General features: G+C 42.2%; 12 protein-coding genes across 12 annotated transcripts in view; 1 reads left to right on the top strand and 11 right to left on the bottom strand.

The window, feature by feature from the left end:
- LOC145695775 (outer dynein arm-docking complex subunit 4-like) overlaps nucleotides 1-25,436 on the top strand; it is a 46,249-nt gene that overhangs the window by 18,374 nt on the left and 2,439 nt on the right. The gene's annotated exons all lie outside the window — the stretch shown is intronic.
- Nucleotides 1,366-2,630, bottom strand: LOC145712250 (uncharacterized). The gene is made up of 4 exons (XM_081789937.1): nucleotides 2,484-2,630; nucleotides 2,207-2,443; nucleotides 1,722-2,142; nucleotides 1,366-1,607 (listed from the first exon to the last, which is right to left on the bottom strand). Exons 1-4 carry the CDS (start codon nucleotides 2,628-2,630, stop codon nucleotides 1,432-1,434), a joined length of 981 nt encoding a protein of 326 aa, XP_081646063.1. The 3' UTR covers nucleotides 1,366-1,431.
- Nucleotides 2,481-3,784, bottom strand: LOC145696807 (uncharacterized). The gene is made up of 3 exons (XM_081773904.1): nucleotides 3,707-3,784; nucleotides 3,322-3,657; nucleotides 2,481-3,279 (listed from the first exon to the last, which is right to left on the bottom strand). Exons 1-3 carry the CDS (start codon nucleotides 3,782-3,784, stop codon nucleotides 2,677-2,679), a joined length of 1,017 nt encoding a protein of 338 aa, XP_081630030.1. The 3' UTR covers nucleotides 2,481-2,676.
- Nucleotides 3,829-6,224, bottom strand: LOC145712249 (protein arginine methyltransferase NDUFAF7, mitochondrial-like). Its single transcript, XM_081789936.1, has 3 exons — nucleotides 5,981-6,224; nucleotides 4,310-4,937; nucleotides 3,829-4,096 (listed from the first exon to the last, which is right to left on the bottom strand). The coding sequence occupies exons 1-3, from the start codon at nucleotides 6,222-6,224 to the stop codon at nucleotides 3,865-3,867; spliced, it is 1,104 nt and encodes a 367-aa protein (XP_081646062.1). The 3' UTR covers nucleotides 3,829-3,864.
- On the bottom strand, nucleotides 6,853-8,195 carry LOC145695767 (uncharacterized). Its single transcript, XM_081772785.1, has 4 exons — nucleotides 7,287-8,195; nucleotides 7,136-7,243; nucleotides 7,013-7,089; nucleotides 6,853-6,967 (listed from the first exon to the last, which is right to left on the bottom strand). The coding sequence occupies exons 1-4, from the start codon at nucleotides 8,108-8,110 to the stop codon at nucleotides 6,960-6,962; spliced, it is 1,017 nt and encodes a 338-aa protein (XP_081628911.1). The 5' UTR covers nucleotides 8,111-8,195; the 3' UTR covers nucleotides 6,853-6,959.
- Nucleotides 8,207-9,943, bottom strand: LOC145695763 (uncharacterized). Its single transcript, XM_081772781.1, has 4 exons — nucleotides 9,595-9,943; nucleotides 9,282-9,552; nucleotides 8,651-9,242; nucleotides 8,207-8,605 (listed from the first exon to the last, which is right to left on the bottom strand). Exons 1-4 carry the CDS (start codon nucleotides 9,941-9,943, stop codon nucleotides 8,222-8,224), a joined length of 1,596 nt encoding a protein of 531 aa, XP_081628907.1. The 3' UTR covers nucleotides 8,207-8,221.
- On the bottom strand, nucleotides 10,042-11,694 carry LOC145695773 (uncharacterized). The gene is made up of 2 exons (XM_081772792.1): nucleotides 10,942-11,694; nucleotides 10,042-10,456 (listed from the first exon to the last, which is right to left on the bottom strand). Exons 1-2 carry the CDS (start codon nucleotides 11,082-11,084, stop codon nucleotides 10,096-10,098), a joined length of 504 nt encoding a protein of 167 aa, XP_081628918.1. The 5' UTR covers nucleotides 11,085-11,694; the 3' UTR covers nucleotides 10,042-10,095.
- LOC145707962 (inhibitor of growth protein 5-like) lies at nucleotides 12,514-13,443 on the bottom strand. Its single transcript, XM_081785562.1, has 5 exons — nucleotides 13,300-13,443; nucleotides 13,113-13,247; nucleotides 12,970-13,072; nucleotides 12,783-12,928; nucleotides 12,514-12,742 (listed from the first exon to the last, which is right to left on the bottom strand). Exons 1-5 carry the CDS (start codon nucleotides 13,441-13,443, stop codon nucleotides 12,620-12,622), a joined length of 651 nt encoding a protein of 216 aa, XP_081641688.1. The 3' UTR covers nucleotides 12,514-12,619.
- On the bottom strand, nucleotides 13,501-14,598 carry LOC145707953 (ATP-dependent RNA helicase DDX51-like). Its single transcript, XM_081785550.1, has 3 exons — nucleotides 14,129-14,598; nucleotides 13,807-14,086; nucleotides 13,501-13,760 (listed from the first exon to the last, which is right to left on the bottom strand). The coding sequence occupies exons 1-3, from the start codon at nucleotides 14,537-14,539 to the stop codon at nucleotides 13,501-13,503; spliced, it is 951 nt and encodes a 316-aa protein (XP_081641676.1). The 5' UTR covers nucleotides 14,540-14,598.
- On the bottom strand, nucleotides 15,446-18,307 carry LOC145695761 (gephyrin-like). Its single transcript, XM_081772779.1, has 8 exons — nucleotides 18,056-18,307; nucleotides 17,403-17,652; nucleotides 17,092-17,359; nucleotides 16,972-17,051; nucleotides 16,619-16,923; nucleotides 16,031-16,573; nucleotides 15,781-15,966; nucleotides 15,446-15,739 (listed from the first exon to the last, which is right to left on the bottom strand). Exons 1-8 carry the CDS (start codon nucleotides 18,165-18,167, stop codon nucleotides 15,564-15,566), a joined length of 1,920 nt encoding a protein of 639 aa, XP_081628905.1. The 5' UTR covers nucleotides 18,168-18,307; the 3' UTR covers nucleotides 15,446-15,563.
- LOC145695762 (zinc finger MYND domain-containing protein 11-like) lies at nucleotides 18,502-22,709 on the bottom strand. Its single transcript, XM_081772780.1, has 9 exons — nucleotides 22,588-22,709; nucleotides 20,406-21,074; nucleotides 20,028-20,354; nucleotides 19,469-19,611; nucleotides 19,255-19,426; nucleotides 19,051-19,191; nucleotides 18,923-19,003; nucleotides 18,785-18,877; nucleotides 18,502-18,735 (listed from the first exon to the last, which is right to left on the bottom strand). The coding sequence occupies exons 1-9, from the start codon at nucleotides 22,693-22,695 to the stop codon at nucleotides 18,697-18,699; spliced, it is 1,773 nt and encodes a 590-aa protein (XP_081628906.1). The 5' UTR covers nucleotides 22,696-22,709; the 3' UTR covers nucleotides 18,502-18,696.
- LOC145712247 (ATP-dependent zinc metalloprotease YME1L1-like) lies at nucleotides 22,743-25,317 on the bottom strand. The gene is given in 10 exon segments (XM_081789935.1): nucleotides 22,743-22,963; nucleotides 23,006-23,215; nucleotides 23,282-23,355; nucleotides 23,357-23,401; nucleotides 23,445-23,748; nucleotides 23,792-23,884; nucleotides 24,008-24,118; nucleotides 24,163-24,400; nucleotides 24,505-24,961; nucleotides 25,034-25,317. Coding segments are annotated over 10 exon segments (1,911 nt in total). The 5' UTR covers nucleotides 25,294-25,317; the 3' UTR covers nucleotides 22,743-22,844.

Genomic DNA, 25,436 nt, shown 5'->3' with positions numbered 1-25,436 from the left:
AAGACTCAATGGTAAAGAACTGCTGAACTCTTTTTTCGTTATTCTGAGTCAAACGTGGCACAGCAGGATGGATGCATCTGCCAAGCCAAGCGGTAAAATAATGTGCAAAGAAATCATCAAGCCTCGTTGCCTACTCGATACAGTCCTTGATCTCCACTTGAAATCCTAAATCTTTCACGCGCCCAAACGAGCTAATTATCAAATTTCAGTCTCAGTGTTTAAAAATCGATACATAATTCCGCCCTCGGCCGTATAATGTTCCATACGATTGATCACTCGTCCGTGAAGAAGCTGAAGGGAGATAGCCTCTTTCCTTGATACTTTTCAACTTAAGAATTATGATGATTTCAAAAAACTTTTTGTGGGGCCGGAAATCGTAAAAAAACTGCAAGTGCAGTTTTCTTCAGCTCGTCGAGACGAGTCGAATGATGGGTCTAACTCTTGATTACTCTAAGGATTTACCGGTTTACCGGCTGGTTACCGGAAAATACGTTGTCACCGGCCGTTTTTGTTCTAGAAGTGATAAACAGATGATCGACCCAGGAAATTGTTCCTTATAGTCAGTTCTACTGCAGGCTAAAAGATGAGAGTCGTATCATTACTCCGAAGAGAGTTATCACTAAAATACTATTTCTGGCGGAAATGGGACTAGAAATCAGGAACGTGCAGCGACAACGAAATTTATGCAAAATTTACTGTTTTTAGTGATAACTCTCTTCGGAGTAATGATACGACTCTCATCTTTTAGCCTGCTGTAGAACTGACTATAAGGAACAATTTCCTGGGTCGATCATCTGTTTATCACTTCTAGAACAAAAACGGCCGGTGACAACGTATTTTCCGGTAACCAGCCGGTAAACCGGTAAATCCTTAGAGTTATCAAGAGTTAGACCCATCATTCGACTCGTCTCGACGAGCTGAAGAAAACTGCACTTGCAGTTTTTTTTACGATTTCCGGCCCCACAAAAAAGTTTTTTGAAAACATCTATTGAAAGAAAATAGAGCCGTGGGAAAGCGAAGAAGAACAACATCATGGGAATATTTTTCATCGTAATCGTCATTAGTTGCCTCGCCTGTAAGATTTTGTAAAGAGTCTTTATTCGTAATTATATTTCTGCAAAAATAGACATGGGGTTTTACTTGTGGAAGCGATTTAAATCCGGTCGAGACGTCCTCCCCCGCTGGAATCCTACAGTTGAGCCGCTCGAACAAGTTCGTCTCTGGAATGCCCCCATGGAGAAATCGCATCGTTTTGGTTTATAAAAACAACGCTTCAAATTCGCCATCTTTCCTGCTCCTAATAAATCAAAAGACGTAAATTTTCTGCAGTTTTTTTTTCATAAACTGCTTTCGTCAGTTTTCGGCAGTAGAAGTTTATTATCCGTGTGCAAATTGACAGTATCAGTAAAGTGTGATAACGCCGGTGTTCATCTAATAGCAGTCAGCAAAGTTATCCATCTCGTTATCTGAAAATTCCAGCTTTCCTTCTTCATGAATCACGGCCAGGTTCAACTCTATGTCTGTCAGAATTTCTTCTAGCCTCTCGGTACTGTATTCCTTCCGACTTGAGAGCTCTATTCCGAGAGCTCGTTTTGCTGCATCCGAAACTAGAAATAAATAAATTTTCGAAGAGGAAAGTGAAGAAAACGTGTATAGACATTGTATTAACAAATAAGGGTCCAAATTAAGGGCCCTTTATACATGTTTAAATATGACCCTACCTATTCCAACTTGGTCTTCAATGAGTAGCTTTAGCATTTCTTCTAAATAAGCGGCTATTTTACTGTCTTCATTGCGATCTTTACATTCACAGATCAAGCCAATAATGTTCTTACGCACTTCCCAATCATCATCACGAACCATGTAAGAAATTAAGCTCAACAAGTTGTTGATCTTCCGGCGCTTGTATTCCAGAATTGGGGATGTGTCGTGTATGATCGCTTCCATCTCTGAATGCTCAAATGGAGACTGTATATTTTTGAGAATTCTTGAGACGGTGAGCACTCCCATTCGACGAGTACTAAAGTCCATGTCGCTAGTCGTTCGCTCGAGAAGCTGAACAAGAATTTCTGGACATTTTTCTTTGTTGATTTCTGCAAAAAGTGCGTACGCTCTTTTCGGAGTTCTGTAAAGCGTCAGTAACTAACTGAGAGCCTTCTCTGAAATTCCAAGTTTTGAACTCTTTCCTGATCCCGCTCGTCCTCACGGAAGGATTCTCATCTTCTACTGCATTTTTCAGAATCGCTTCCGACTGTTTGATGAAGTTCTCATCATATGAAAAACTCTTCTTCGACCATTCATAGAAGCATTCCAGAATAGAATCTTTCAGTTGCCAGTTTTCAATTGTTATCGCGCCATAAGCATCTGGAATATACTTGCAGACTTCTTTCACGGAGTCATTGTTCGTCAAATACCCAAAGGCCAAGTAGATTGGATATTTTAGCTGAAACATTTCTTTGATAATTCAAGTGATAAAGAGCTACCTTTTCAGAAACACGATCATTTGTCAAAACTTCGAAGAGGGTTGAATACAGTGTTTTTTCGAAATCTTCAGAAGTATTTGTTGTCATGAAATGAACGAAGATTTTTATCGTCATAAATTGAAGCTTTTTGTTGAAGACTGGAGGCATATTTTTGAAGTAGTTTTTGTAAAAATTAACAACTAAGAGTCTGCATTCAGGTGACTTTTGAGAGTTCAAAATATAGATTTTGAGAGTAAGAAACTTGTTGTTGAACACTTTCCAGATAATTATCAATTTTCTTCAAAACATCGAGAAACTGCACATGTGGTTGTTCTTCATCGTCCAAAATTGCCAGCATTCTTTGTAAACATCCACCCACGGCGGTATTTGGATCATCTTGCATCGAAGCTACCAGCGTGTGAATACGAAAATGCTCCTTTATGAAAAACTCGTCGGTGATCTCGAAACATTCGTCTTCAGAAAGACCAGGGGCGGCTGCTATTGAATGCATGTCCAAATAAAGTTCGACGATTCTAGCGCTTTTCTGCTCCTTGGACATCAAAGAATAAATCTTCTTACACAGCTCGACAGGACTTGTTCCCGAAGATTTCATTCTCTTGACATTGACGAGAAGCGAGTAGAGAAAATCAGAAGAGGGGAAGACGCAATCATTAACGATCTTTTCGAATTCGTCTTGATTTTCTTTGTTACGCAGAAGAAGAGCGATCGTTGTGAGTTGAGCTTGGCGGGAGACGAAGACAGAAATATCATTGGAAAGCTTTTGAATGACTTCTCTGGCTTCTTCGTTGCTGATTTCCTGAATGAGGATTATAATTGCTGATAAAATATAAGATTTTACTTCTTCGAATCTTTCGATGAAACCAGTGTATGCTGATAGCCAAGAACTTCTGATCAACGCTTCCTTTTCAAAAATATCGCTTTCTTGGAGCCTCAAAAAGCTCTTGATACACACCGGAGCTTCAAAGTAATCAATCGAATTGCCGAAGAACTCGATCAAAAATGCAAGATTGTTAGCCTTCAGATTTTCGCAGTTGTTGAATGCTTCTCGCAAGATTTTGAGGAATTCGGCGCTCCTTGCTTTTAGTTCGGACTGTTTCTTGCATTTGATGATGTATTTATTCAGTTCTGTTAGGAGATTGTTGAGCAGAGCATCATCGGTTACTTGTCGATTCGACTAGGAAAAACCGTTATTCTTCCATGACTCCAGGGAACATCGAATTTACCAGACAAAGCAGTTTTGAGATTTCTTCAACCCTCTTGAATATCGTCTCGTTTTGCGACCCAGATTTATTCAAATCCATTCTAGAGTTTTAAAATTTAATCAGTTGGAACTTTGTTTCCCATTTTCAATTTGTTTATTTTGATGAACAGTTAAGAATTGTTATTTCAAGTCGCCTTCAATATCAATTTTTGGTGGCGCGCGCATAAATGCAGAATGATCTTGTTGCAGAGCATAGAATCCAGGCATCTCTTCTCCAGATTTTTGCCGAGCGGGATGAGAAACCGCCATAACTCGGAATTTAGGGCCCATTTCTTTCATTAGATAATCGAAGCATTCAGAGAGATTTTTTCTTGCGGGGCCGGAAATTGTCGCTCGCATAAGCATCAAGAGTCTAAATTTTAGACTCTAAAAGGATAGCCTTCATGAATTGCCCTATTTTGGGGTAATTGAGTTATTTAGACATTAAATTATTTTCTAGAACAATTTGTTTTTGTGAAATTTTGAATTTATTCGAAATTTACTTTTTTAATTCCCAACCCGGGATAATAAAAAAAATTCTTTGATTTTATTTTTAAAATAAACAAATTGTTCTAGAAAATTTTACCTTGTATCAATCCCCATATTTTTCAAAAACACATCTTGTGTGATACTTTCACTTGCATCCACCCCGACGGCTTCAGCGACAGATCTCAAGTGGGAAAAATTGACATCGGCAGTTATATCCACGTCTCCAGGATTTTCCAGCACATCGACGAGCTGATGATTTTTGAAACCACGGAGAGTGTCTTCTTTTTGTCCTTCGTGTCCGTAGTCGATTATTAAAGATGAACCACCTTGTTTCATTATCCTTTCGCAAAGCCACTGGCAGTGGATTAATGAACTAGGGGACACTTCTACCCGTCTTTTTCCCTCAAGATCTTCATTGTCGAACATGGGGAGGAGTGCCTTAGCTGCAGGGGTGTCGCCAGGAGCAGTGACAAAACGAAGCTTTTCTTTTTCAACAGGGTCGGCGTCCACCATCACTTCTCTCCACTGGCGGGTGTTCTCGTTGAAATCAAACTGGTGAATCGGCAGCGCATCAAAGAACTCATTACATATGGCGAAGCAAATATCATCAGATTCAGGCAAGCTTTCAAAGTTTCGATACCACTCGGCGTTAAGATTTGAACCGTTCGTGGCTTTCATGTAACATCCTTGGCCTTCTACTTCTGATACTTCGGAAATCGTAAGACCTGAATGGCTCTGTAAGCTGAAATTTATTCATCGCATGCTCCTGTTGGAGCGTACAAAAATTGCTTAACCCGATGGCCGGGAAAGCCTCTCTTCTCAGGCGTTCCTTTCCGACTACTTCGGCCTAGGTATAGAACATCTCTTCACTGTTGCCTCTAGCAAGAAAGATATCTACAAGCTAGTACTCGTTCTGAACACCTCCAGACTAATGAGCCTACAACTAGCATGATATCTATTCAAAGTTCAAAAGAAGCTTCTTATGGTTCTTTAGAGATTCGAACTAGAAATAATATGTAAGTGATTCCGTCAGAAAGCATTTTTAGACGCCCTAAATCCCTTCATTTATAGTCTAATTATATAAAACCAGATAATAATTAGACAGGAAGGCAATTTTAATTAGGTAAAACGGAAACGAAAGCTCTCATAAATACTGGGCTCTCCCCTTCGTTTTTCATCGAGAGAAAATCGAGCAAAACAATAATATAAAAATGGGTTTTTACTACCAGCAGCCACGACAAGGATTCTACTACGACGGCTTCTACTACCAGCAGCCCAAGCAGGGTTTCTACTACCAACAGCCACGACAGGGTTTCTACTACCAACAACCAAAGCAGGGATTCTACTATGACCAGGGCTTCTACTACCAGCAGCCACGACAGGGTTTCTACTACCAACAACCAAAGCAGGGATTCTACTATGACCAGGGCTTCTACTACCAGCAGCCACGACAGGGATTCTACTACCAACAGCCCAAGCAAGGATTCTACTACCAGCAGCCTAAGCAAGGCTTTTATTACCAACAGCCCCGACAGGGATTCTATTACTAAACATTTAGTTTATATTCCCTTTTATATTTGTTAATATTTTCACTCTCTTCTAAAAAGCAAAGTCAGTTCTACAGTTGTGTGTGTGTTTTCAGTCAAAATCAGTATAAATAAAATCCGAAAAATCAAAATATGTGTCTTTCTTGATATAATTTCATATAAAAACCGCTCTAATATCTTGGAAAACAGGCTCACAAATCTTCCTTAGGGAAAATTCTTACCTAAAACTTCTGCTTGCTTCTTCGACAAAACAGGAGAAACTTCTACAAAACGGACATTTATCCGAGTCTTCTGAGAGTCCTCCTTGTTTTCACTCAGTTTATCTAGCAGAGTTTGAATAGCATTAAGAGCATCTTTAGCGAGTGTGCCTCTACCAGGCCCGAGTTCAAGATATTCAAAAGATTCAGGCTTTCCAGCAATTGTCCATTCTTGGAGAATCCACGCTCCGATTAGCTCGCCAAACATTTGGTGCACTTCAGGGGAAGTTATGAAGTCACCGTCCGCCAATTTTAAGGGTCCGTCAAGTTGATTCGAAGATTTTTAGAGCATCAAAGGGAAATTCAGGACCCTTACCGTTATAGGATCTTTATTAGTATAATATCCTTGCATGGGATTTGTTGAGGATTGTTGCATAAATTGAGCGACAGTAAGTGGCCCAGAGAACTCGATTTGCTTTGCCAAAGCGGCCCGAAACGAGGATCTCAGAGTTCTAGTAAAACGCATCTGTTCGAACGATCTGAAGTAGATACGATTGGAGTCAAAGGTGATAGGAGATGGCGCACATGTAGCAGGCGGCCTTATCAGAGAAAGCAAATCAGCTGTGCACCTGCTCTTACGTATATAACAATATTGTCGGCGGAGCATAAACAAAACACAAGAATATGCAAATCCTCGATGAGAACAATAACCCAACTGTCGATGAAAACAACAACTATTCAGAATGACCACTACAAATTTAGACAGAGTAAAATGGACTGTCTACATTTCTTAACTTCACTTCCTGTTGGTAGAATAAATTGCGAGAAGACCTTGAATTCAGTGTGGGTTTGTTCAATTTTAATAACATGGTTTTCGATGCATTCTCACCCGAGTAATTAGTCGAGCGTCTTGAACTTTCTAGACAACTTTGTACAGTAAAGGTACTGTAAGTTTCTGGGAGCAGTAGAGATGTTGCGGTGAACTTTCGGACTTGCATTCTTGTTATCGTTCTGAAAATCCGAATGAAGAGTGCCTGGACAAAGTGTTTGATTTACCTGATCTACTGCTTTTGCGTTTCTTGTCCTTCTTCCTTTTCTTCTCTTTCTTTTCTTTCTTGGACTTTTTCGAAGAGCTAGAAAATTAAATAGGGGGAGTCAATTCTAAATCCGTTGGCTTACCTTGGCGGTTTTACTACCCATTCATCTTCTTCGCTGTTTGGATCATCGAAAGGAGTTATACCAGCTGGCAGTGCTGGGCCAAAAGCATCAGGGGATGGTGCCGATCTACTAAGAAAGATTTTAAGAACCACCCTTTTAGTTACTTTCAAACCTTGTTGGTGGTCTAGGAGGCATTGGGCCAGCGCCAAAGCTGTCAAAGGGATCTTCATCTTGAAGAACATGGATTTTCGAGGATGGCTCATTCCCGGATCCGGATTTCTCGCGCTTTCGCTTTGCTGGTGAATCTGTTGATGGGGGTGGTAAAGGTCCAGCAAGTCCATCTGAGAGTTTTCTTGGCGGTGCTTGAGGCCCTGCTACTCCATCTGACAATCTTCTTGGCGGAGATGGAGGAGCTGGTCGTTCTGGAGATGGAGTTTTTGGTGATCTTGCCCGTCTGGATCTTGTCTTGCTTGGGGAGGGAGAGGACCTGGATCGTGAACGCCGCGGTGGGGCTGGTGGAGTCGAAGGTCCTCGATTTTCAGTTGGTCGTTGAGGAGAAGGTGATGAGGGTGAACGCGGCGAGCGCGGTGAATTGGAAACTATTGTGAGACTATCGTTGAGAGAAAACTCGTCGGATTCAGGGGTTCGTGGAGGTTTCTTCGTGTTCTTTGGAGGGGGTGGTGGAGGAGGACGGGTAGAAATGTCTCGTCCTGATTTTGGTGGTGCTGGGGGAGGGGAACGACTTCTAGGTGAGTCTGTTTTCTTGGGAGGGGGAGGTGGCTCTGCTCCGAATTGACGCTTTGGTGGAGGAGGTGGGGGAGGTGCTTTCTTCTTAGCAGGTGGCGGAGGAGGCGGTTCTGCTACTTGTTGGTACCGGGATTTCTTTTGTTTCTTAGCCTTTGCTCCTGTCGGGTAATACTCTTCATCCAGCGCGGACTGCGGCCCCTTCTTCAGACTTGAAGAATCTATGACTCCAGTTCGCATGACTCGCTCCATCTCTTCCAGACGCGCTTTCAGAGCTTTTACTCGCTCTTCTGCTGATTGTTTTACAGGAGCACTTTTTATGAGTTCTTAATCTGTCAAAGTACGGGATAATACTTTCGAGTTCTAAGAACTATTCCTTTTTCTCGCAGCCGGAGTATATTCTAGCGCTTCTTTGAGACTTTGGCCCTTCGCGATCGTGACTTTATGTTCCTTGCGCCTGGATGCAGGTTGCGGGGGCATCGGAAGATTGTGCCTTGAATTCGAGGAGTTGGACGAGCTTCTTCTTTCTTTCCGCCGGGAGCTGGAAGAAGGAGGCGGTGGAGGTGCAAGTTCCTTTGACCTTCTTTTCGACGGAGGCTGCGGCGGGGATATATCAGTCAGGACGTAGTTGTGCTTCGAAGATGTCTCGGAAGAGCGCTGAGAAATGCTCTCAAGTCGGTCGATGGAGTCTGCGTCGCTGGTGATGGACCGGGTCCTGTCGAAGTCGGACTTTGACTCTTGTGAATCCTGAGAGATTAACTTAATTGATAAGCAGGAAAGAGAAAGATGTACCTGTGAAAGATTATCTTTTTTGATAATATCTAATTCTGGCTTTTCAATCATTTCCTCTCGCTCGGGACTGAAAGTTGGTCGGAATCTAACTGTGGGCTCGTGCTTGTGATGGGCGCCGTTGGTTCTCGATTTATTTCGATTTTGAAGTACAATAGGTTCTAATTTTATTCTTTCACTTGTTTTCGCTGCTGCTTTTTTGTCGTCAGGCTGGGGCTCTGAGTCTGAAGGAATTTCGTCCTCGCTCGAGTATTTTGCGACGATTTTGGGCTTTTCGGGCGTTTTCTCCTGATCTGTAGATTTTCTTCGATTCTCTTTTTTGATCACCTCGATTGTGCTTGGCTCTTGTGAAATCATGGACTCGGGAGGATCAGTAACAGCCTCTGCAAGCTCTGACACGGCTTCAGGAAGAGGCCCTTGCTTGACCGGTTCTTCTTCGTCAGACTCGTCGCTCGAAATTTCCGACATGTCGGGATCATCTTTGTCGATGGACTTGATTCTAGGAGGGGACGATTCGACGCGCTCAAGTCGTATTTTGGCCTTTTCTAATTGCTCGGAAGCTGATTCTTGCAATTTCTTAGCCTCTTTCTCCTCACTACAATAAATTTAGAAGGGCAAAAGAGCTGATACTTACCGTTCAGGGCTGTCGATTAAATTCTTGATTCTCAAACTTGGTTTCAACTCGACTCCATCATCATTACATTCTCCCTCTTCAGCCGAGTCTGGATTCGCTGGTGTACTTGCTCTCGATCCATTGCGCTCATCATAAGTTGGAGTGTCCCCGCCGGATGTCAAAATCAAAATGATGTTGTTCATATTTGCCGTTGATTTCTTCATCAGCTCGTCTTCCATCTCCAAATCCGCTTTTGCTGTGCGTTTTGTTGCGAGTTTTTCATAACAATTTCCTGAAAAGATTCGTAAAAAAGGCCATAACTGTGATTACTAACCGATTTCAGGAGGCTCAGAAAAGTGAGTCAATCGACCGCGACGATGCTTTTGGCTTATGTGAAAGTGTCTTGGATTGTGAACTGGAATTGTCGGAATCGGCCTTGCGTTTTTGAGTAATTTGACGTTCTCCTCGTTGATTTCAACCTGTGGAGGCGGGGACGGAGGTTTCAGAGCTGCACCAAAGTCGATCGGTGTTTCTTCGTCTTCGGTCTCGTCTGATGAGATTTCCTCCATTTCCGGGTCAGAGATTGGCTCTTCCTCGACTGGATCTTCTTCAGCGGCAGGAGGAGCGTCTTCTTTTGGCTTTCCGTCGAGTTTGTTGAGGAGATTTTGAAGGTGCTGCTTCATGTTAGCCGGATTAAGAGGTGTTTCTTGCTCTCGCTCTTCCTCCTCTTCTTCGGAGTCGTCCAGGTCGATTTCATCCTCGTTTTTCTTTGGCGATTCTTCCTCTCTTTATTCAGAGCTTAAAAATGCTCTTTCGTGACAATCAGACAGAAAAATCAAGCTCCTTTCCTGATGCTCGTCAAAATAGCAGTGATTGTGACAACATCAGCCTTCACTGGTCCCTTTTTCGCCGCTTCAATTTTCTTCACATTTGCAAGTGTTTGCGCGACCTGGCCATCTTTGCCGCCCAAGAGGACAACGATTCCGTCGTGTTTCGAAGAAATCATGACTATGGCCAGCTGAATGGCGCATTCAAGCAGCCTCTGATCCTCGAGTGAGTCGAAGCGGTCGGCAATCCAGCCGCGACGTTCTTCGAGCTCTTTGAGAAGAGCTTTGATGAGGAGCGTGTGGCTCTCTGAAATGGATTCGGCATCATCTAGGTTGGCGAGGATATCCTCGAGACGCCCAGGAAGCGGCCTGAAATTAAACTTATTTCTGAGTTCCAACTTTGACAACCTAAAAAGTGGATTAGTGAACTGGCAGCTTTGAAAATGTGAAAAATATTGATAACTGAAAAAAGCGTTTTTTATTTCTAAGAATTGAACAGCTACAGTAAGAAAAAATGACATGTATGATTCGCTGCGTCGAAAAATCGAATTTGATTCTACTATCCACGGTCTGAAAAAAGTGTACCCTAACCACGAGTTCTAACATCAGTGCAACAGCTGGAATAATCAAAGAAATGTGGACAAGGAAATGATAAAAAAGACATTTTTGTACATGCAAATGGAATCAACACGAGTTTCTAAGGGCAGTGCTAACTGTATCTTTGAAGGATTATTTCTTCATAAAGTTTGGAATCGGACGCTTGTAAATAAACTTCTACGGCTCCCGATCGAAAAAGGTTTTCTCGGCAGTTCGCCTCGGGCGAGTGGAAGAGCAAAACAAACTCATGAACTTACGATCTACTCAGAGGCTTGGCAAACTTCTCGCCGAGCCAGGTTCGTATTCTCTTGAGGCATTGAGTCGAAGTCACTGCATCGCGAAGCAGTTTTGGATGCATTTCAAGCTTGGACTCGTCTTCACAAACGTCAGCTTTTTCCATTTCATTGAAGGCGTCTAGCCACTGGCGGAGCTCGTTCTCGCTGGAAATCACTGGCTTTTTCTTGATCGGATGCAAGGCGATTTTGAGCAGATCCAAGTCGTCCTGGAGGACTTCTTGGTCGACGATGAAGGAACCGATGCCGACTTATTGGAGGTTATAATTGAGTCAAAAATCAGTAAACATGAAAAAAAAAGCTTGTGAAACCTTCCTTGATCAATTTTATACAACAACTGCGAGTGTTCCGATCGAAAGTGTGGCAGCATCTCCTTCAGTAGCTCGCCTCCTTCGCCGGAAAATGCAGCCGGCGTTGGGTTCGCAATCGCCTGCAACTTCCACAAGTCTCTCCAGCACTTGAACCAGCTGGATACGGCCTTCTTGTCAGGGAAGCCATCGATGCGGACAAACGCGTGTTCCATGTATCTGACGGTGTCTGTCAGCGAAGAAAAGTCGCGTTTGAGCAGTTGGTGGATTTTGAGAAGCTTGCACTCGCTGACTGAAGCACTTTCGGGCTTTTCTTCGAGCGTTTCTTTAGCTTCTTCAAATTTTAGCTGCTGGGTGGCAGAAGCGGAGAGAATCAGGGTCTTTAGAGCTTTTTAAATGGTTGACAAAAGCTGGCTAGTAAATGAGTCAAAGAATATTCAGCTTTGAATTCAACTAAATTCAACCTTTCCTTGAAAAACATTCTTCACAACAGTCAGTGACGCTTCTCCTCCGTGAGGATTTTCCACTTTTCCCAAAAGTTCTTTCCCTTGCGACAGGAAGAAAGAAAGATCCGTTTCATCCTCAGGGTAGACTTCCAGTGCGTTTAGCTGCATTTGCAAGCTCATGAGATTTCCCCTGATCTCCCTGATGTAATAAAAGTTGAGGTACTTGTTCTGTAGCTGCATGCGCATTTGCTTGACGAGCTTGACTCGTGCGTTTCTTTTGTCAGGGTTGGCCTGGGCGGCTTCTTGTGCGGCTATTGCTGATTGTTTCTTTTGAAGCGAATCCAGGGCGAGTTTGATTTCGTTCATCTCCGCTCCAGAAAGATTTGGGGTTTTTGAGAAGCCAGGGGTTGGGTTCATCTGTTTGTTCATTTTTTGATTGCGGAACTCTTGCATCATTGACTGCATTTGGGTCATCATACGCGGGAGCATGAATTCAATCCACTCTGGATTGGCGTTTGGATTCTTGCGCATCATGTTCATCATCATCATCATCGGATTGACGGGGGCCGCTGGTGGACTAGTCGGGTTGGGACTGATGGTGTTGTTAGGTACCATTTGCGGAGTGCGAGGAAACCCTCTAGCACCGTTGGACGAGGTAGCCCGGACGCGTGGCGCAGGGCTTCCCGTTGGGCCACCCATGGGCAGATCTCGTCGACCCGGCCCATATTGCCCATGAAAATGCTGGGCCATCCGATTCTAAAAACATCCAAAATCAATAAGAGTTCACTTTTCAATGGCAAAAAGTAAAATTTGGGCAGTTGTTGAAAGGAATATTAGACGCGCACTCAAACAAGTTCGGAAAATCGGAAAACAAAATCGAGGGCACTTTTATTTCTTTTTCTTCTTTGGTCCGGGCTCGGCAGCCTGTGGCTTGCATCTGGCACAGTACCATTTGCCCTTTGGTTTTTGAACCAACCCGACGCAACCGAAATGGAACCACTCGATTGGACACTAGAAAAAGTTAAAAAGAGTTTCGTCTTAAAGCTCCTACGTCGGGATTGTCGCAGCCGATCATCTCTCCATAAGAAACTTGATGGCAGGAGCAGTATGTCGGCTCGTTTGGATCAACGGGCATGTCGAGGACATCTTGCGCGGCAAGCTGATAATTTTCACCTTCTTCGGGACGACCTCGTTTTCCTTGAAATTGTTATTTTGGATGTTGAAAGAGTAGGGCTTACTTTTATCGCTGGTCGGACTGGCGGAATCGAGACCACCGCGTTCTGCCAGCTCGCTTTCAAAGCGCGATAAGTCGCTGTCTAATCGCCTGATGTGTTTATCAACCTGCAAACCGCTTGATTTTATTTTCAACGAATCATTCTACCATTTCATATGTTGCCGTTGCCAAGCTGACTTTTTCGTCTTGCCACTTCGCGGCATTTTGCCACGCAGCTTCTATTTGCTTCACATGGTCGCGCATTTCCTTTTCCGCCATTTCGTGAGCTCTTTTATTGTAATCCTTAGTTCCAGAATTCAGTTCAGCTTGTTTGACTTTTAGCAAATGCTCTTACATTGGTCATGTTTTCCGCGAGCGCTTTTTGCTGCTCAACTTTGACGTCCATTTCGCGCATGTCTTTGAAACTTTTCGCGAGCTCGCCGGGCAGCGGGTCGAGACTTTCGATGAATTGCTCCAAATAAAGAACGGAGGAAATCATTCTATAAAACTCTTAATGATTTTCTGAAGAGAGAGAATCGTCTTCTTCATATACAGTTTATTCTTCCATCGGTTCTTCTTTTAATTCTAATTTTGACGATCGCTGAATAAACGTCCTTCCCAGTTCTTTCATCATGAAGAAATAAGGTTTGTGCTTCAACTGGCAAAGAGTGATACACACTCCCGCACTGCCTGCCCGAGCTGTTCTGCCTGATCTGTGAACATGAGTAGCTGCAGATAAGGCCACATCGTAGTTAATAACTGTATTGCAGCAGTCTAAATCGAGCCCTCTTGCGACGACGTCTGTGCAGATTATAGCTGAAAATTGAGTGAAAAAAACGTCTTTGAAATCAAGGAAGAGTACCTGAAATCTTTCCCTTTTTGAACTTCTTAATTGCATTTGTTCGTTGCCAATTTTCGAGCGCTCCGGCTATTGACTCTGACCGCATGCCACTCTTTTTCAACAGTTTATCCAATGCCACAGCGGACTCGTTCGAATTGACGAAAATGAGAGCGCGAGTGTCCTCCTTGATCAGTGATCTAATAATGCGCGGTTTTTCGTCCAGTCGCCCGTAGCGAATCATTTCTTCGGTAAGTCCCGCTGGCTGTGTCCAACCCGATGTGTAGAGCTTTGGAAAACGAAGCTAAAAAAAATTGTGATTCGTTGTTGGTATGAAGAGGACTACCTTTAGCGATGAAAGAAATTGCGGATCACTGGCTAGGGTAGCACTGAAAAGAAGTTTCTGAACGAGCGCTCTATTAGTTTTCTGCTCCAGTTTTTCCAGCCAAGCGCCTCTCATTCGATCCGCTTCGTCTACCACAAGATATCGCAATCGTGTGAGATCCATTCCGCTATCTAAGTGGTCCATAAGTCGGCCGGGAGTTGCAATGATGATGTCACACGTCGCATATTTCTTTCCGCCGATGGTTTGAATTAATTTGTTACATTCTTGCTCCAACGATGTTGCTCCACCGATAATCATGCCAGTCAGCTTAGTGTCTTTGATGAGTTCTAGCATTACGTCGTAGACTTGTTTTGCCAATTCTCGGGTGGGCAGGACGATGAGAGCGCGGATGGCAGGGATAGCGCGTTGCATGAGCTTTTGAACAATTGGGACGAGAAATGTTATCGTTTTTCCAGAACCAGTGGGAGCTTTCAGAGGATTAAAATCTTATCTAGATCAAGGTAGATAGCAGGCTAGATGACGATAGTAGAAACACCTGCTCGCGGATATAAGAAGGAAAACTATCAATATTTTCCATTTCATTTGATATTTTTTTAAAATGATTCATTTCTGGAAATTTTGTTAACGAAGAATTTTACAATATACTTTAAAATGATCCCTGAAAGTCACCTCCATTATCTGATAGAACCGTGATTGAACATAATTACTCAATAAACTTTAACCCCCTTCCTTGAACAGCTAAATCCCTCGGAGGCCCTCTTTTCAACAGCTCCGGAATAATCGCCCTTTGAACAGGAAACACCGTCGTAAAATTCATCGCCTCCAAGTTCTTGTAAATCGTCTCATCAAGAAACTCGTGCAGCTCTTCTAGCGGCGGCAGATTTGTAAAGTCGCCGTCAATGACCTCGGGATTTTCGCACCAACGCGGGAAACTCGCTGCCAGGCGCTTTTTCTTTTGCGCTTGGATGTTGTCGAAGATTTTGAAGTCTTCGGGCTCTTCAGGCTCGTGGTTCTCTTCTATGATTTCAGTTTTGATATCTTCTTCATCTCGGTTGATGCTTAGATTCTCAACTTCTGTCTTGATATCATTTACTGGCTCTGCTTTCGTCTTGCGCTTTTCTGGCTCTTTTTCAGGAAGTGGTTCTTGAAGCCTTCTTTTCGCAGCTCGCTCTTTTGCCTTTTCTAAAAATGAATTCCTCGATTTCTTTTCTGGAAGCTTCTCAATTCGCTCTGGCTCGTATCGTGGGATATCAAACAGCCCATCGCCCATTTCTGATAGTTTCTGAAAAGTAAGAATTCAGGACTTTTGACTTCAATTTGAAGAATTTGTTAAAGGCTAAATTGAAGAAAAATGAGGACGAACATGTAAAGAAGGAAGACAGTAACGGTTTTGATTTGGCACGGTGAGAAGGAAGACAGGAGTGGTGGTTTATGTTTAAAAATCATCGATAAGCATGGCGCAGGCAATCTCGCCCGATGCGTAGGACTCTTTTGCGTCGGAAGATTGCGGGACGATTATTAACGCGTTGGCTTTGGCCATCGACTGGATATTCGCAGAGCACTGGGAGCCAGTGGAAACTGCCATGGGGAGGTCACTTTCTCGGGAATAATCTACACGCAAAAATAGAACGAGAAAGAAGGGAATTATCTACCTAGAACGCAACGATGATACTCAGGTCTGCCATCGAAAACAATTTCTTGCGCTAGTTTGACTTTGACAACATTGGGTCGTGGATTCTGTCCGGTCATCATTCGCAACGCAGGTTTCACAAAAAGATTGAATGTGACGGCAGAGGAGGATGGATTTCCTGGAAGACCGAAGAACAAAGTCGAGCCTACTTCAAGTTCAGAAAATGAAGATCTTTTTAGCTGACTAAAACGTTTTTTTTTGAACTTTTCCTATTGTTCCGAAAGTGGTTGGTTTTCCTGGCTTCATATTTACTCTTCCAAATTGAAGTTTTCCACCGAGATCATTCGTAATAATGCTCTTTATGTAGTCCTTATCCCCCATGCTCACGCCTCCAGATGTCAGGATCACATCAACTTCGTCTTCTAGGGCTGTTGTGAAAGCATCAAGGCAAACTTGGGGCTTGTCCGGTAGAATTCCTCCGTCAATGACTTCACAGTATCCAAGATTCTCAAGAAATCCAATTAGGGCGTATCGATTCGCGTCATAAATTTGCCCATGTTTGAGTTCGCGTTGGTCTAGTTCGACAACTTCCGAACCAGTTGAGAAAACGACGACTTTGAGCCTTCGGAAGACTTTTATCAAACGATTTCCAGTTGTACATAAAAGACCGATTTTCGAAGGGTTCAGTCGGTCTCCAGGGAATAAAAGAGCATCGCCAGCAGAAACGTCAGAGCCGATTGGCCGAATGTCGTTTCCAACCGGGACGGCGACGACAGAGACTTCTGTTTCTTCTCCGTCATCGTCCATGCTGATCACTGATGGCTACGTTTTACAACATTTCAAAAAACGATCCTCTTTACCGTTTGTATCTTCGACCTGTACAACCGCATCTGCTCCCTTTGGCAAGGGCGCTCCAGTATTAATTCTAGCAACATAACCACTGGCGAGAAAAATATCATCCCTTCCATCCCCAGCTGCTACGGAAGTCAACAGCTTTCTAACCCCTCCTCCATCCGTAGAACGAACAGCATAACCATCCTTGATGGAAGCTGGAAAAGGAGGAAGAGGAACACGAGCTTCAATCTTTTCGGAGATTATTCGTCCCATGGCTTTTCGGCAGTCAATTTCTTCGGAGGGCACTTTTTCTGAGTTTTCAAATATGAGGCTAAAAAATCCGATTTGAAGTCAACGAAGAGGTCAAGAAAAAAAGTACCGTAAAGCCTCCTGGACGGACAGCATCGGCCAAGGAGATTTTCTATCTCGACGAGCGGGGTTGTCAACAATTGAAGTCTTCTACGAAGACATAAAAATAGAATTTGTTGAAAGAACAGACCTTAAAATTGACCGATTTTTTCTTCTTGTGAGGGCAAACATGAGGAGCGCTTTTGACTTTCACGGGCGAGGGCGATTTGATTTGCTCGGGCGAAAGAGCGATTCCATTCATTCGTGAATGCAACTCGTCAATACTTGCATGTGAGTTCTGAAGAAGGTCGATAGCATGAGGAATTTGACCGGCCACGGATTCGAAGCATTCAAGAGCGCCTTTTGAGCTTCCAGGAAGGTTGATGATCAATGTGCTTCCTCGTATTCCAGCAACAGCTCTATTGAGATTTCAAGTTTCTTTTTCCTGATATTTTTTGATACCTAGAAAGCATAGCCATCGGTGTTTTCGTCAACGAATATTGCATCATTGCAATAACCATCCCAATCGCCTCCTTTTCAATTACATTTCTCGTCGCTTCCGGCGTAATATCCCGCTTTGAAAAGCCCGTCCCTCCAGAAGTCAGAATCAAATCAACCTTGTTCACATCGCTCCAAATTCTGAGAAGCTGCTCGATTTCTTCTTGCTCGTCGGGCAAGATTTTAAACTCACAGCACTCTCCATTCAACGGAGCTGAAGGAGACAATAAAAATCAGAAGCCTTTGTCTGCGAGACAATCAAAATATTCTTAAAAAAAGGCACTCGAGATTCTCATTGTTCAAATAACTCTTCTGACAAGGAATATTGCTCACAAAATAAGCCAAAATCAAAATTGACAGGGATCAATTCTCCTGAAGGATTCTCTTTTTGAATAATTATATTTTGAATAAAAAACTAAACTTATCGAAAAAAATTCAGTATGATTATGAGATTTATAAACATGCATTTTAATCAAATTCTCAAAATTATTAATAAATATATCACTTTAAGAAATTAATAAATTTTTTGGTGAAAAGGGCAAAAAATCAATTTTTTGCTTTTTCCGCCAAAGAACTCATTATAAATTTCCCGCCATTTCTGCCAAATGCAAATTTACCTTGCTGAATCTGATATTTTAGTTTTGGTCCGGTCTTATCTTCATAATTCCCAGCGCTAGCTCTATCAGAACAGATCAAAATCGCCACTCGAATTTTTCGTGACTCTTCCATTTTCCGCGAAATCCGAGAAAAAATTTAAAATATTTATAATTCGGTTTATTTTTGTTTCCTTTTCGACTCGAGGCCGAGCGAGTAGGCTCGAGAGAGGTGGAAGGGACGGATTTTTTTTACTCTACTCAAAGTTGTGACGTAATCGGCTTTTGCGATTGGTGGGAAGGCGCCAATCAGAGCGCTTTTTATCTGCTTGACTCACTGAATATTGAGGCTAATCGATAGTAACAATTACGGTCTCTCCTGCTGATTAATCAACCTGCCGCATGAATCAAGATTTCGAGGAGACCAAAGAATAACTGATGAGTCATCAGATATTTTTGCTTTTTATGTTTTCCTAAATTTTTATTGGATTGGGCATTTTATTCATTCCATGTGAAATTTGCTTATTTTATGACTGATTACTGTAACTTACAGATTTACAGTGAAATAATTAAAAAGGTGGCAGTAGAGAGTGAATTTTTGAAGTTTTTGAATTTCTCTAAAAAATCTTCTTGTTTAATAAAGTTCGTAGCAGTGTGTCGTTTCTTTATGCAGTTTTTTGCCTCTTATCGGCCTGGTGTTCCGGCTAGAAAAGAAAGGGTTGAAAGCAGTGGCCTCAAGACTGTATTTTTTACCGTTTCGGATTTGCTCGATTTTGGGCGTTTTTGGCTAGAGCGCTTTTTGCAAATCTCCTGATGGCCGTCTTTCCAAGCGTTTCTCTGGCACTCCTTATTAAAAAATTACAGTATTGGCTACAGGAAGAATGGACTTACAGTTCCACAGTAAAAGAAGGACGCGCAGCAGTGGTATCTTGCTTCTTTGCTGCAAATATTGCACCAGCTTTTGCGCTTTGCCTTTTTGGAAGAAATTATAAGAGGGTTAGAAAATTTGACGATTGTACCTTTTGAACTTCGGCCGCTAGAATCGCGTTATGCTTGATTTTGAGCTCGTTCGATCGTCGCATTTCATGTTCCAGTTGTTCTCGAAGATGCATGATGGTTTTCATGTCCTCACGGCTTCGGTATGGGTCGGTTTGTACGCTCTGAAAATCATCATCAGATGATTTTTGGTGGTAAAGGGAACAAAAAAGAATTTTTTTTCAAACCTGATCGCATCGCTCGACCAAAAGTCCAAGGTCTGAAGCGAGATTGTCTTTTTTATTCTCTGTCGATTCCTTTTTCCGTAAATTTCGCTTTTGGACTTCCTGGCTTTTCGAAGTTTGATCTTCAGAAGTTCCATTTACATCTGTTTCCATGCTTGATGCTTCTTCTTGGCTTCTGAAATCAATCAATTTTGGGCTGGCTCTCTTATTTTCTTACACAGATTCGATTTCAACGAGGTTACTGGTATCGACTGTAGAAGTGTTGGTAGAAGAAGCATCGCCCGATTCGAAGTTCAAAGCCCGATTGACTGTATCCGCGCCAAATCGTTTTCTCAGGGCTTTTATGTGCTCTTTCATTTCCTAAAAAATTGCTTGAGCTGGTGGTCTTTTATTTTTGCTGATATGCAATAATTTTTCTTAAAAATTTTCACCTCAAGAGCGCGAAATTCGCGAGTTTTATAAGACGCTGTTTTTGCCCTTGTTTTCTGCATTTTCTCTTTATTTCTCATTTAGTCTTTTTTCTAGTTTTCGATAAATTCGGAATAAAAAAAGTCAGATGATAGAACCAGGAGATAGCGCCAGCAAAAGTTACATGAGATATTTGAGATCAGCGTATCAAAATCAATTTTTAGGATTATGCTCACTCAATCGTAAATTATGAGATATTTATACACTAATTTGCTTTGACGCAACAAGTTATTATAAAAATAACGATCGAAAGCTTGATTTTCAGTAATTATTCGTTCATGGAAAACTGCAAGTACAGTTGTACTTACCAGATGTGCTTGAGTAACTTGTGCGCTTTTCCTCTTCTTCTCGTTTTCTCCACTTTCATCTGTCATTTTACAAACTGATCCTCGATCGACGGTGACTTTTTCCGCCTTTCCAGCAAAGAACATCACTTGCACTTCGGCGGCCAACAACGAGGACAACACTTTGGCAGGCGTGTAGCCAAAGGTTTTGTGTTTTACGCGGGCGATGAAATGCGCCGGGTTGCAGGTTTTCACTCGCCATTTGTCGGAGATCTGCGGCCAGGATTCATACTTGTTCCAAAAGCACTCGATACAGGGATCCATGTCTTGTACATATTCGCGGGTATTTAGCTAGAAAAAAGATGCCTGAATAAGGGACGAAGAGATTTCTTGATGTCTTACAAGAGCATGCTCAGCCCGAGCAGTTTTGCTGTCATTGGGTCCAAAGTAGACATGAAAGTTGTGAACGATATTCCGCACCTCAAGCTCGAACTGTTCCGGACATTTGATCATATTTCCTTCGACCAGGTCTTTAATTTGCAGCAAACTGGCGTGGCGAAAGACAAAGTTCTTTTCTAGCGGCAGCATGGGTGTATCTAGCACTCTGTGTTGTTGTGAGATCATTTTCAGAAGCATCTTCATTGACTTTTTGAAGATTTCAGGATTGAACGCTTTCTCCATTGACTGCTTTAAAAATATGCACCAAAGGCAGGTCCAGTTCTCGTCGATTTTCTGGTTCCGGCTTGTGCTCGTTCTGGGCGCTTCTGAGAGGCAGTTGATGTGATACGATCTGAAGCAAGTTCGGCAGCCGAGAACTTCTCCTGGTTGATGACAAACGAAGCAGTACCAATCTCGTGCGCGACCGGTTCCCCTTGGTGCGTAAGAAGGAATTGAAAATTTCCAGTGTTCTTCGCCTGTGTTCGATACTGTACAAGTTGGATAAAGAAGATCATCTTCGACCATCTTCTCGCATTCATCGATGATTTTTGGCTTTTCCAGCGAAGGATCTGCTTCCGTCAGTTTTGCTAGAATCAAGGAAACGTCCGGTGGAGTTGGGTCGCTATCATTTTCCTGAAAAAAAAGTTGAAAGGAATCGTTTCTAGAACAATTTGTTTTGATGAAAGTTTAAAAAATAATTTTTTTTTCTTTTTTTTATTATCCCGGGTTGGGAATTTAAAATAATTTGAAAATTCTTAAAAATAAACAAAAACGTTCTAGAGAAATCTTCATTTGTTCTTGTTTTGGTTACTTTCAAACAAGCATATTTGTTTTTTATCGAATTTGTGCCCGAGACTGGGATTTTTCGATCTGTAGGAAATACGAAAAGATTTACTAGAAATGACTCTAAATTTTGAGGCTTCAAACTGCATGGTTGATCTCGAAGACCGAGAGAAAATTGTATTCAGATATTCCTGTTAACGCTTGAACGCATATTGCGCAGATTTCTGCGCAGAACACCTTCGAAGCTCGATAACTCAAACTTAACTTTGTCAAAATTTCACTTTTCGGGCTCTTTTCGATGAGGAATCCGAATCTATCATCAAAAAATTTTTTTGGCGTCAGGTTAAAATTTTGGCTTCAGAGCGAAAATTTCCGTCCCTCTTAAGTTCTCCAAATTTTCCTTATAAACTGATTCTTTTTTGACGAAATCAGTTAATTTTTCATGGTTTAATTTTATTTTAGTAACAATAAACCTCTAAGAAGAATCAAAATGACGATTTATTGTCAAAATGATAGATTCTTTTGTATTATAGTCGGTAAAAGTTGAGAAAATAGCATATCTTAGGCAATACTTGAAATCACTTGTTTTAGCTAGGTTTTGGTTAAGGTTAGGACTCAAAACTATATTTTTCTGGTTGCCAAGCGTATTCTCAAATCTTTTAATAAGTCGACGCTAGAACCCGTCAAAGGCGCTGCGCAGAAATCTGCGCAATATGCGTTCAGCAAAACTTTACAAACGTGCGTTCAAGCGTTAAACCTACTAAAGGAATTCTAGCAAAAACAAGAGGTTTCAAAACATTCAAGCTCTCCGTAGAAATTTTTTGGGCTCCTACTTATCCCAACAGTAAGATTTAAAATAAAGAAAGTTATTTTACAACATATCAGACTGGCAAAATGTAATTTACATGACTGGCGACGTTCGACGCCAACTAGGAGAGCGATTTTTCTGTATTTATGAGCATATCAAAACGTCAGAGATGCATATTGCTCACTGCGTTACTGGCGGAAGTAGTGGAATTTACCATGCGTGGGACGCTAAAGTAAGTATGATTCCTAACAACTATGATTTGACTGCCGATGACTATACCCCGTAAAAAATGCTTGGAACAAACTGGTCTATTATCAAAAGCAGATGAAAAACGGAAAGTTGAGTTAGATTTTTACACTGAATGGAAATGTTATTGCCAAAATGGAAATGAATGCCAATGATGCTTGGACCGGTGGGGTGAGCGTTAAAATAGGACACTGTCCTGAATTTCAGCCAACAGAAGATATGCGAGTCCGAAATTTGATCTACGAGACTCTGATTCTGACTCTATTGAATACAAATAAACTCATAGCGAGAAGAGCACTCAACACTTACATTGTCAGCGTGTATTTCATTCACTGCTTCCCAAATCCTCCTGCACAAAACCGGGTCCGATCTTCTCCTAATTGTCGTGAACAGCGACTGCATCTTGTCCACTTCCATCTCTGAAAAGCATCTCTTTTCATCATTTTTATTTACAAATTTTATTTTCCGTGTTGAGTCTGTCTTTGAGGAAAGCTGAGAGAGATTTTTCTACCGATTGAACATTTGCAGGTAAGAAAGAATTCACGAGGGAGGTAAAAAAGAGTATTTTATGAGTCCGGAACTTTGAAGACTGAATTTTCTGTACGTTTTTCTTCCAGGTCTTTTCTACTTCTTTCGATTGCCGATAGCCCCTTGCCTTTCATCACCAAATCGATTTCATCAGAATCTACGAACAGTAAAAACTCATTCAACTGCTACTGTAACTCACCTAATGTTTTGAACTTCAACAATGCGTCGATAAGAACTTTGTGAGTGTAGGAATGCTCGTTGAGCAATGAAACCGCTCTTTTGTAGGCGTTATCAATTTCTACGTCGACGAGCTTATCTACAAGCTCCTTCTTCTTTTCAGAGGTATAGTCTCCGTTTGCGTCGATCAGGCGGCCTTTGATTTGATCTGGGCTTCCGGAAGCATGGCAAACTTAAGTTCAAGGGTTAGATTCTTTGTTCGGATGAAAGTGTTTTAGCGCTAGAATCGAGCACTTACCGATTTTTCTAGCGATTTGAAGAGCTTGCTGCATATCAGAAATAGCACCAGTACAGACTTTATCTTCCCCAAAAGACTGCTTCGCCAGCTCGTCCGCCCATGGCAACAACCAAATGCGCTCTGGAAGTTGAAAATAAATCCCTTTCCCTTCAAATAAACCCACCTCAAGTGCAACAAACTCTCCGACTCTTCATTAGCATCTTCATTCATTTGGAAACTCACATGTCCAAGCGCTGATCCTCTTCTCGTGATTGTCGCCTTTCTCGGTTTTACTTCCGCTTCTCCCTTGTTGAAAAGAATGTGCGCGAGAAGACAGTGGCCGCCTTCGTGAATGGCAGTTTTACGCATGCCCTCAGCGTTTTGGTCCATTGACTTCAGTTCCGGACCCATGGTGATCTTGTCGAACGCGTATTCCAAGTGACCCAGATCTACAATATCGTGGCGTTGTCGGACAGCCCGAATCGCCGCTAGAATTTGCGATGGAGAAAAAAGGAGGGAAAGGAAGGATACCTTGATTGACGATATTTTCAAGTTGGGCTCCAGTCATTCCACTGGTGATTGAAGCGATTTTCTCGAGCGAAATCGTGGCGGAATTGTGCTTGACTGAAATGATCATAAATGAATAGGCCTCGGACGTAAAACTGGAGAATTCTTTTGATGTTGACGTTTTTAATTTTTGGTTTTCATTTATTCGCGAGATCAAAAAAAAGAAGAATTTGAGTTTACCTTTTCCAAAGTAGTGCTCAAGAATCTCCTTCCGTCCTTTTTTATTCGGAGTTGGCACATCTACTGACAAGTCAAATCTTCCAGGTCGAAGCAAGGCAGGATCAAGAACATCTGAAAATTCAAAATTCACCAAAAAAATCTGGGAAAAACTCAACCTTTGAGATTTGTAGCCGCAACAACTAAAACGCCATCATTTCCCTTGAATCCATCCATTTCCTGAAGCAATTGGTTGATCGTCATTCTTGAGTAGTCAGAACTTTGGCCGCCCGACTTTCTTTTGCCACCAACAGCGTCGATTTCGTCGATGAAAATGATACAAGGAGCGTTGTTTCGCGCTTGTTCAAAGAGTTTTCGAATTCGTTTGGCGCCGACACCAACATACATTTCATCGAACTGAAATTTAAGTTTCAATCAGCAGATGCAGAAAATATTTTGGGGAAAAGAATGCCTCAGCTGTACATAAAGTAATGGCGAGCCTGTAAGGCGCTGAAATTTACCTGCGAGCCAGAAGCGTACAAAAACGGAACACCAGCTTCTCCAGCGATGGCTTTTGCAATGAGCGTTTTACCAGTTCCCGGCGGTCCATTGAGCAAAATACCTCTTGGAACCTTCGCTCCGATTTTCGCATATTTCTCGCCATTCGTTAGCAAATCAACAGCCTGCTCGAATTCCTCGAGAATCTCGTCCATTCCTCGAACATCGGAAAAGTTCTTGTCGGAACTCTCGACGAGATATTCTTCTTCTTCCGTTTCGCCAAAGAGGCCGCTTTCTTTTGCGCTTTTGGAGATTCGCTTTGTCGCATCGGAAACGAAATAGAACATAGCGCCAAAGAAGAGAAGCCAAATCGCGGTCAGGGCGACTGTATTCGCTTTTCCAGAGCGGCCGCCGGACGACATCGCGCCTTCGGTAAAGGATTCTTTGGCGATGGCACGGAGAAGCGTCGGTTCAACCTTTCTGAAAGATAAATTTAAATTTTGAAAGATTTATCGGATTAATTTCGTCTTCTTAGTAGAATAGACAACTTACGAATAAAGCGGTGAAGGTCGAATGTCCCTGTCAAAGAACGAGTCAAATTGCTTGGATTGTCCATAATTAAACTTGGAAAGAAATCTGTCCTTAATTCCAGATTGCCCAGCTTCCTGACGAGCATTTCCTCTTCCAGAACTCTGATTTGGAACTTGTCTGAAATAGCGAACAGAAACGAGAGGGCGTGAAAGACGATGAAAAATGGTAGAAGGTCGAGGCGTCGTCAAAATTCTACAGCCGAGGATTCGAACATTTCTCATTTTTCTCAACAAAAAACCTCTTTCAAAAAACTGATAAAATTGAATGCAAAAGCGCAGTGGAAAAACGATTCTTCTAGAATTTCTTTCCTCCCTTGGTCTTCCCCTTATGCAAGACCACTTACGTAACAGTTGAGTTACAGTTG

This window comes from Oikopleura dioica, chromosome 1, assembly GCF_907165135.1.
Source record: "Oikopleura dioica chromosome 1, OKI2018_I68_1.0, whole genome shotgun sequence".
Classification (NCBI taxonomy): domain Eukaryota; kingdom Metazoa; phylum Chordata; class Appendicularia; order Copelata; family Oikopleuridae; genus Oikopleura; species Oikopleura dioica.
Note: the sequence above shows the minus strand (reverse complement) of the source record. Positions and strands in the feature narration are given on the sequence as shown.

Coding starts and splice junctions, on each gene's coding strand:
- LOC145712249 (XM_081789936.1), bottom strand. CDS start 6,224: ATGTTTGGCGAGCTAATCGGAGCGTGGATTCTCCAAGAATGGACAATT. Junction 4,938..5,980: donor GAAGCAAGCAGAAGTTTTAG/GTAAGAATTTTC, acceptor AGAGCCATTCAG/GTCTTACGATTTCCGAAGTA. Junction 4,097..4,309: donor AATATGGGGATTGATACAAG/GTAAAATTTTCT, acceptor TCTAAAATTTAG/ACTCTTGATGCTTATGCGAG.
- LOC145695767 (XM_081772785.1), bottom strand. CDS start 8,110: ATGGAGCGAGTCATGCGAACTGGAGTCATAGATTCTTCAAGTCTGAAG. Junction 7,244..7,286: donor CCTCCTAGACCACCAACAAG/GTTTGAAAGTAA, acceptor AATCTTTCTTAG/TAGATCGGCACCATCCCCTG. Junction 7,090..7,135: donor TGGGTAGTAAAACCGCCAAG/GTAAGCCAACGG, acceptor TTAATTTTCTAG/CTCTTCGAAAAAGTCCAAGA.
- LOC145695763 (XM_081772781.1), bottom strand. CDS start 9,943: ATGAAGCAGCACCTTCAAAATCTCCTCAACAAACTCGACGGAAAGCCA. Junction 9,553..9,594: donor TTCTGAGCCTCCTGAAATCG/GTTAGTAATCAC, acceptor GAATCTTTTCAG/GAAATTGTTATGAAAAACTC. Junction 9,243..9,281: donor TTAATCGACAGCCCTGAACG/GTAAGTATCAGC, acceptor AATTTATTGTAG/TGAGGAGAAAGAGGCTAAGA.
- LOC145695773 (XM_081772792.1), bottom strand. CDS start 11,084: ATGGAAAAAGCTGACGTTTGTGAAGACGAGTCCAAGCTTGAAATGCAT. Junction 10,457..10,941: donor GCCAAGCCTCTGAGTAGATC/GTAAGTTCATGA, acceptor GTTTAATTTCAG/GCCGCTTCCTGGGCGTCTCG.
- LOC145695761 (XM_081772779.1), bottom strand. CDS start 18,167: ATGGAAGAGTCACGAAAAATTCGAGTGGCGATTTTGATCTGTTCTGAT. Junction 17,653..18,055: donor AAAATATCAGATTCAGCAAG/GTAAATTTGCAT, acceptor TGTCTCCTTCAG/CTCCGTTGAATGGAGAGTGC. Junction 17,052..17,091: donor AAAAATCGGTCAATTTTAAG/GTCTGTTCTTTC, acceptor ATGTCTTCGTAG/AAGACTTCAATTGTTGACAA.
- LOC145707953 (XM_081785550.1), bottom strand. CDS start 14,539: ATGCAACGCGCTATCCCTGCCATCCGCGCTCTCATCGTCCTGCCCACC. Junction 14,087..14,128: donor AATTTCTTTCATCGCTAAAG/GTAGTCCTCTTC, acceptor AATTTTTTTTAG/CTTCGTTTTCCAAAGCTCTA. Junction 13,761..13,806: donor CAAAAAGGGAAAGATTTCAG/GTACTCTTCCTT, acceptor CTCAATTTTCAG/CTATAATCTGCACAGACGTC.
- LOC145696807 (XM_081773904.1), bottom strand. CDS start 3,784: ATGGATTTGAATAAATCTGGGTCGCAAAACGAGACGATATTCAAGAGG. Junction 3,658..3,706: donor TCTCAAAACTGCTTTGTCTG/GTAAATTCGATG, acceptor GGTTTTTCCTAG/TCGAATCGACAAGTAACCGA. Junction 3,280..3,321: donor TCATCGAAAGATTCGAAGAA/GTAAAATCTTAT, acceptor ATCCTCATTCAG/GAAATCAGCAACGAAGAAGC.
- LOC145707962 (XM_081785562.1), bottom strand. CDS start 13,443: ATGATTTCCTCCGTTCTTTATTTGGAGCAATTCATCGAAAGTCTCGAC. Junction 12,929..12,969: donor CAGTCCGACCAGCGATAAAA/GTAAGCCCTACT, acceptor AACAATTTCAAG/GAAAACGAGGTCGTCCCGAA. Junction 12,743..12,782: donor TCGGCTGCGACAATCCCGAC/GTAGGAGCTTTA, acceptor AACTTTTTCTAG/TGTCCAATCGAGTGGTTCCA.
- LOC145695762 (XM_081772780.1), bottom strand. CDS start 22,695: ATGGAAGTGGACAAGATGCAGTCGCTGTTCACGACAATTAGGAGAAGA. Junction 19,192..19,254: donor TGGTCGAGCGATGCGATCAG/GTTTGAAAAAAA, acceptor GATGATTTTCAG/AGCGTACAAACCGACCCATA. Junction 19,004..19,050: donor TAGCGGCCGAAGTTCAAAAG/GTACAATCGTCA, acceptor TCTTCCAAAAAG/GCAAAGCGCAAAAGCTGGTG.
- LOC145712250 (XM_081789937.1), bottom strand. CDS start 2,630: ATGCCTCCAGTCTTCAACAAAAAGCTTCAATTTATGACGATAAAAATC. Junction 2,143..2,206: donor TAGAAGATGAGAATCCTTCC/GTGAGGACGAGC, acceptor GCTCTCAGTTAG/TTACTGACGCTTTACAGAAC. Junction 1,608..1,721: donor TGAAGACCAAGTTGGAATAG/GTAGGGTCATAT, acceptor ATTTATTTCTAG/TTTCGGATGCAGCAAAACGA.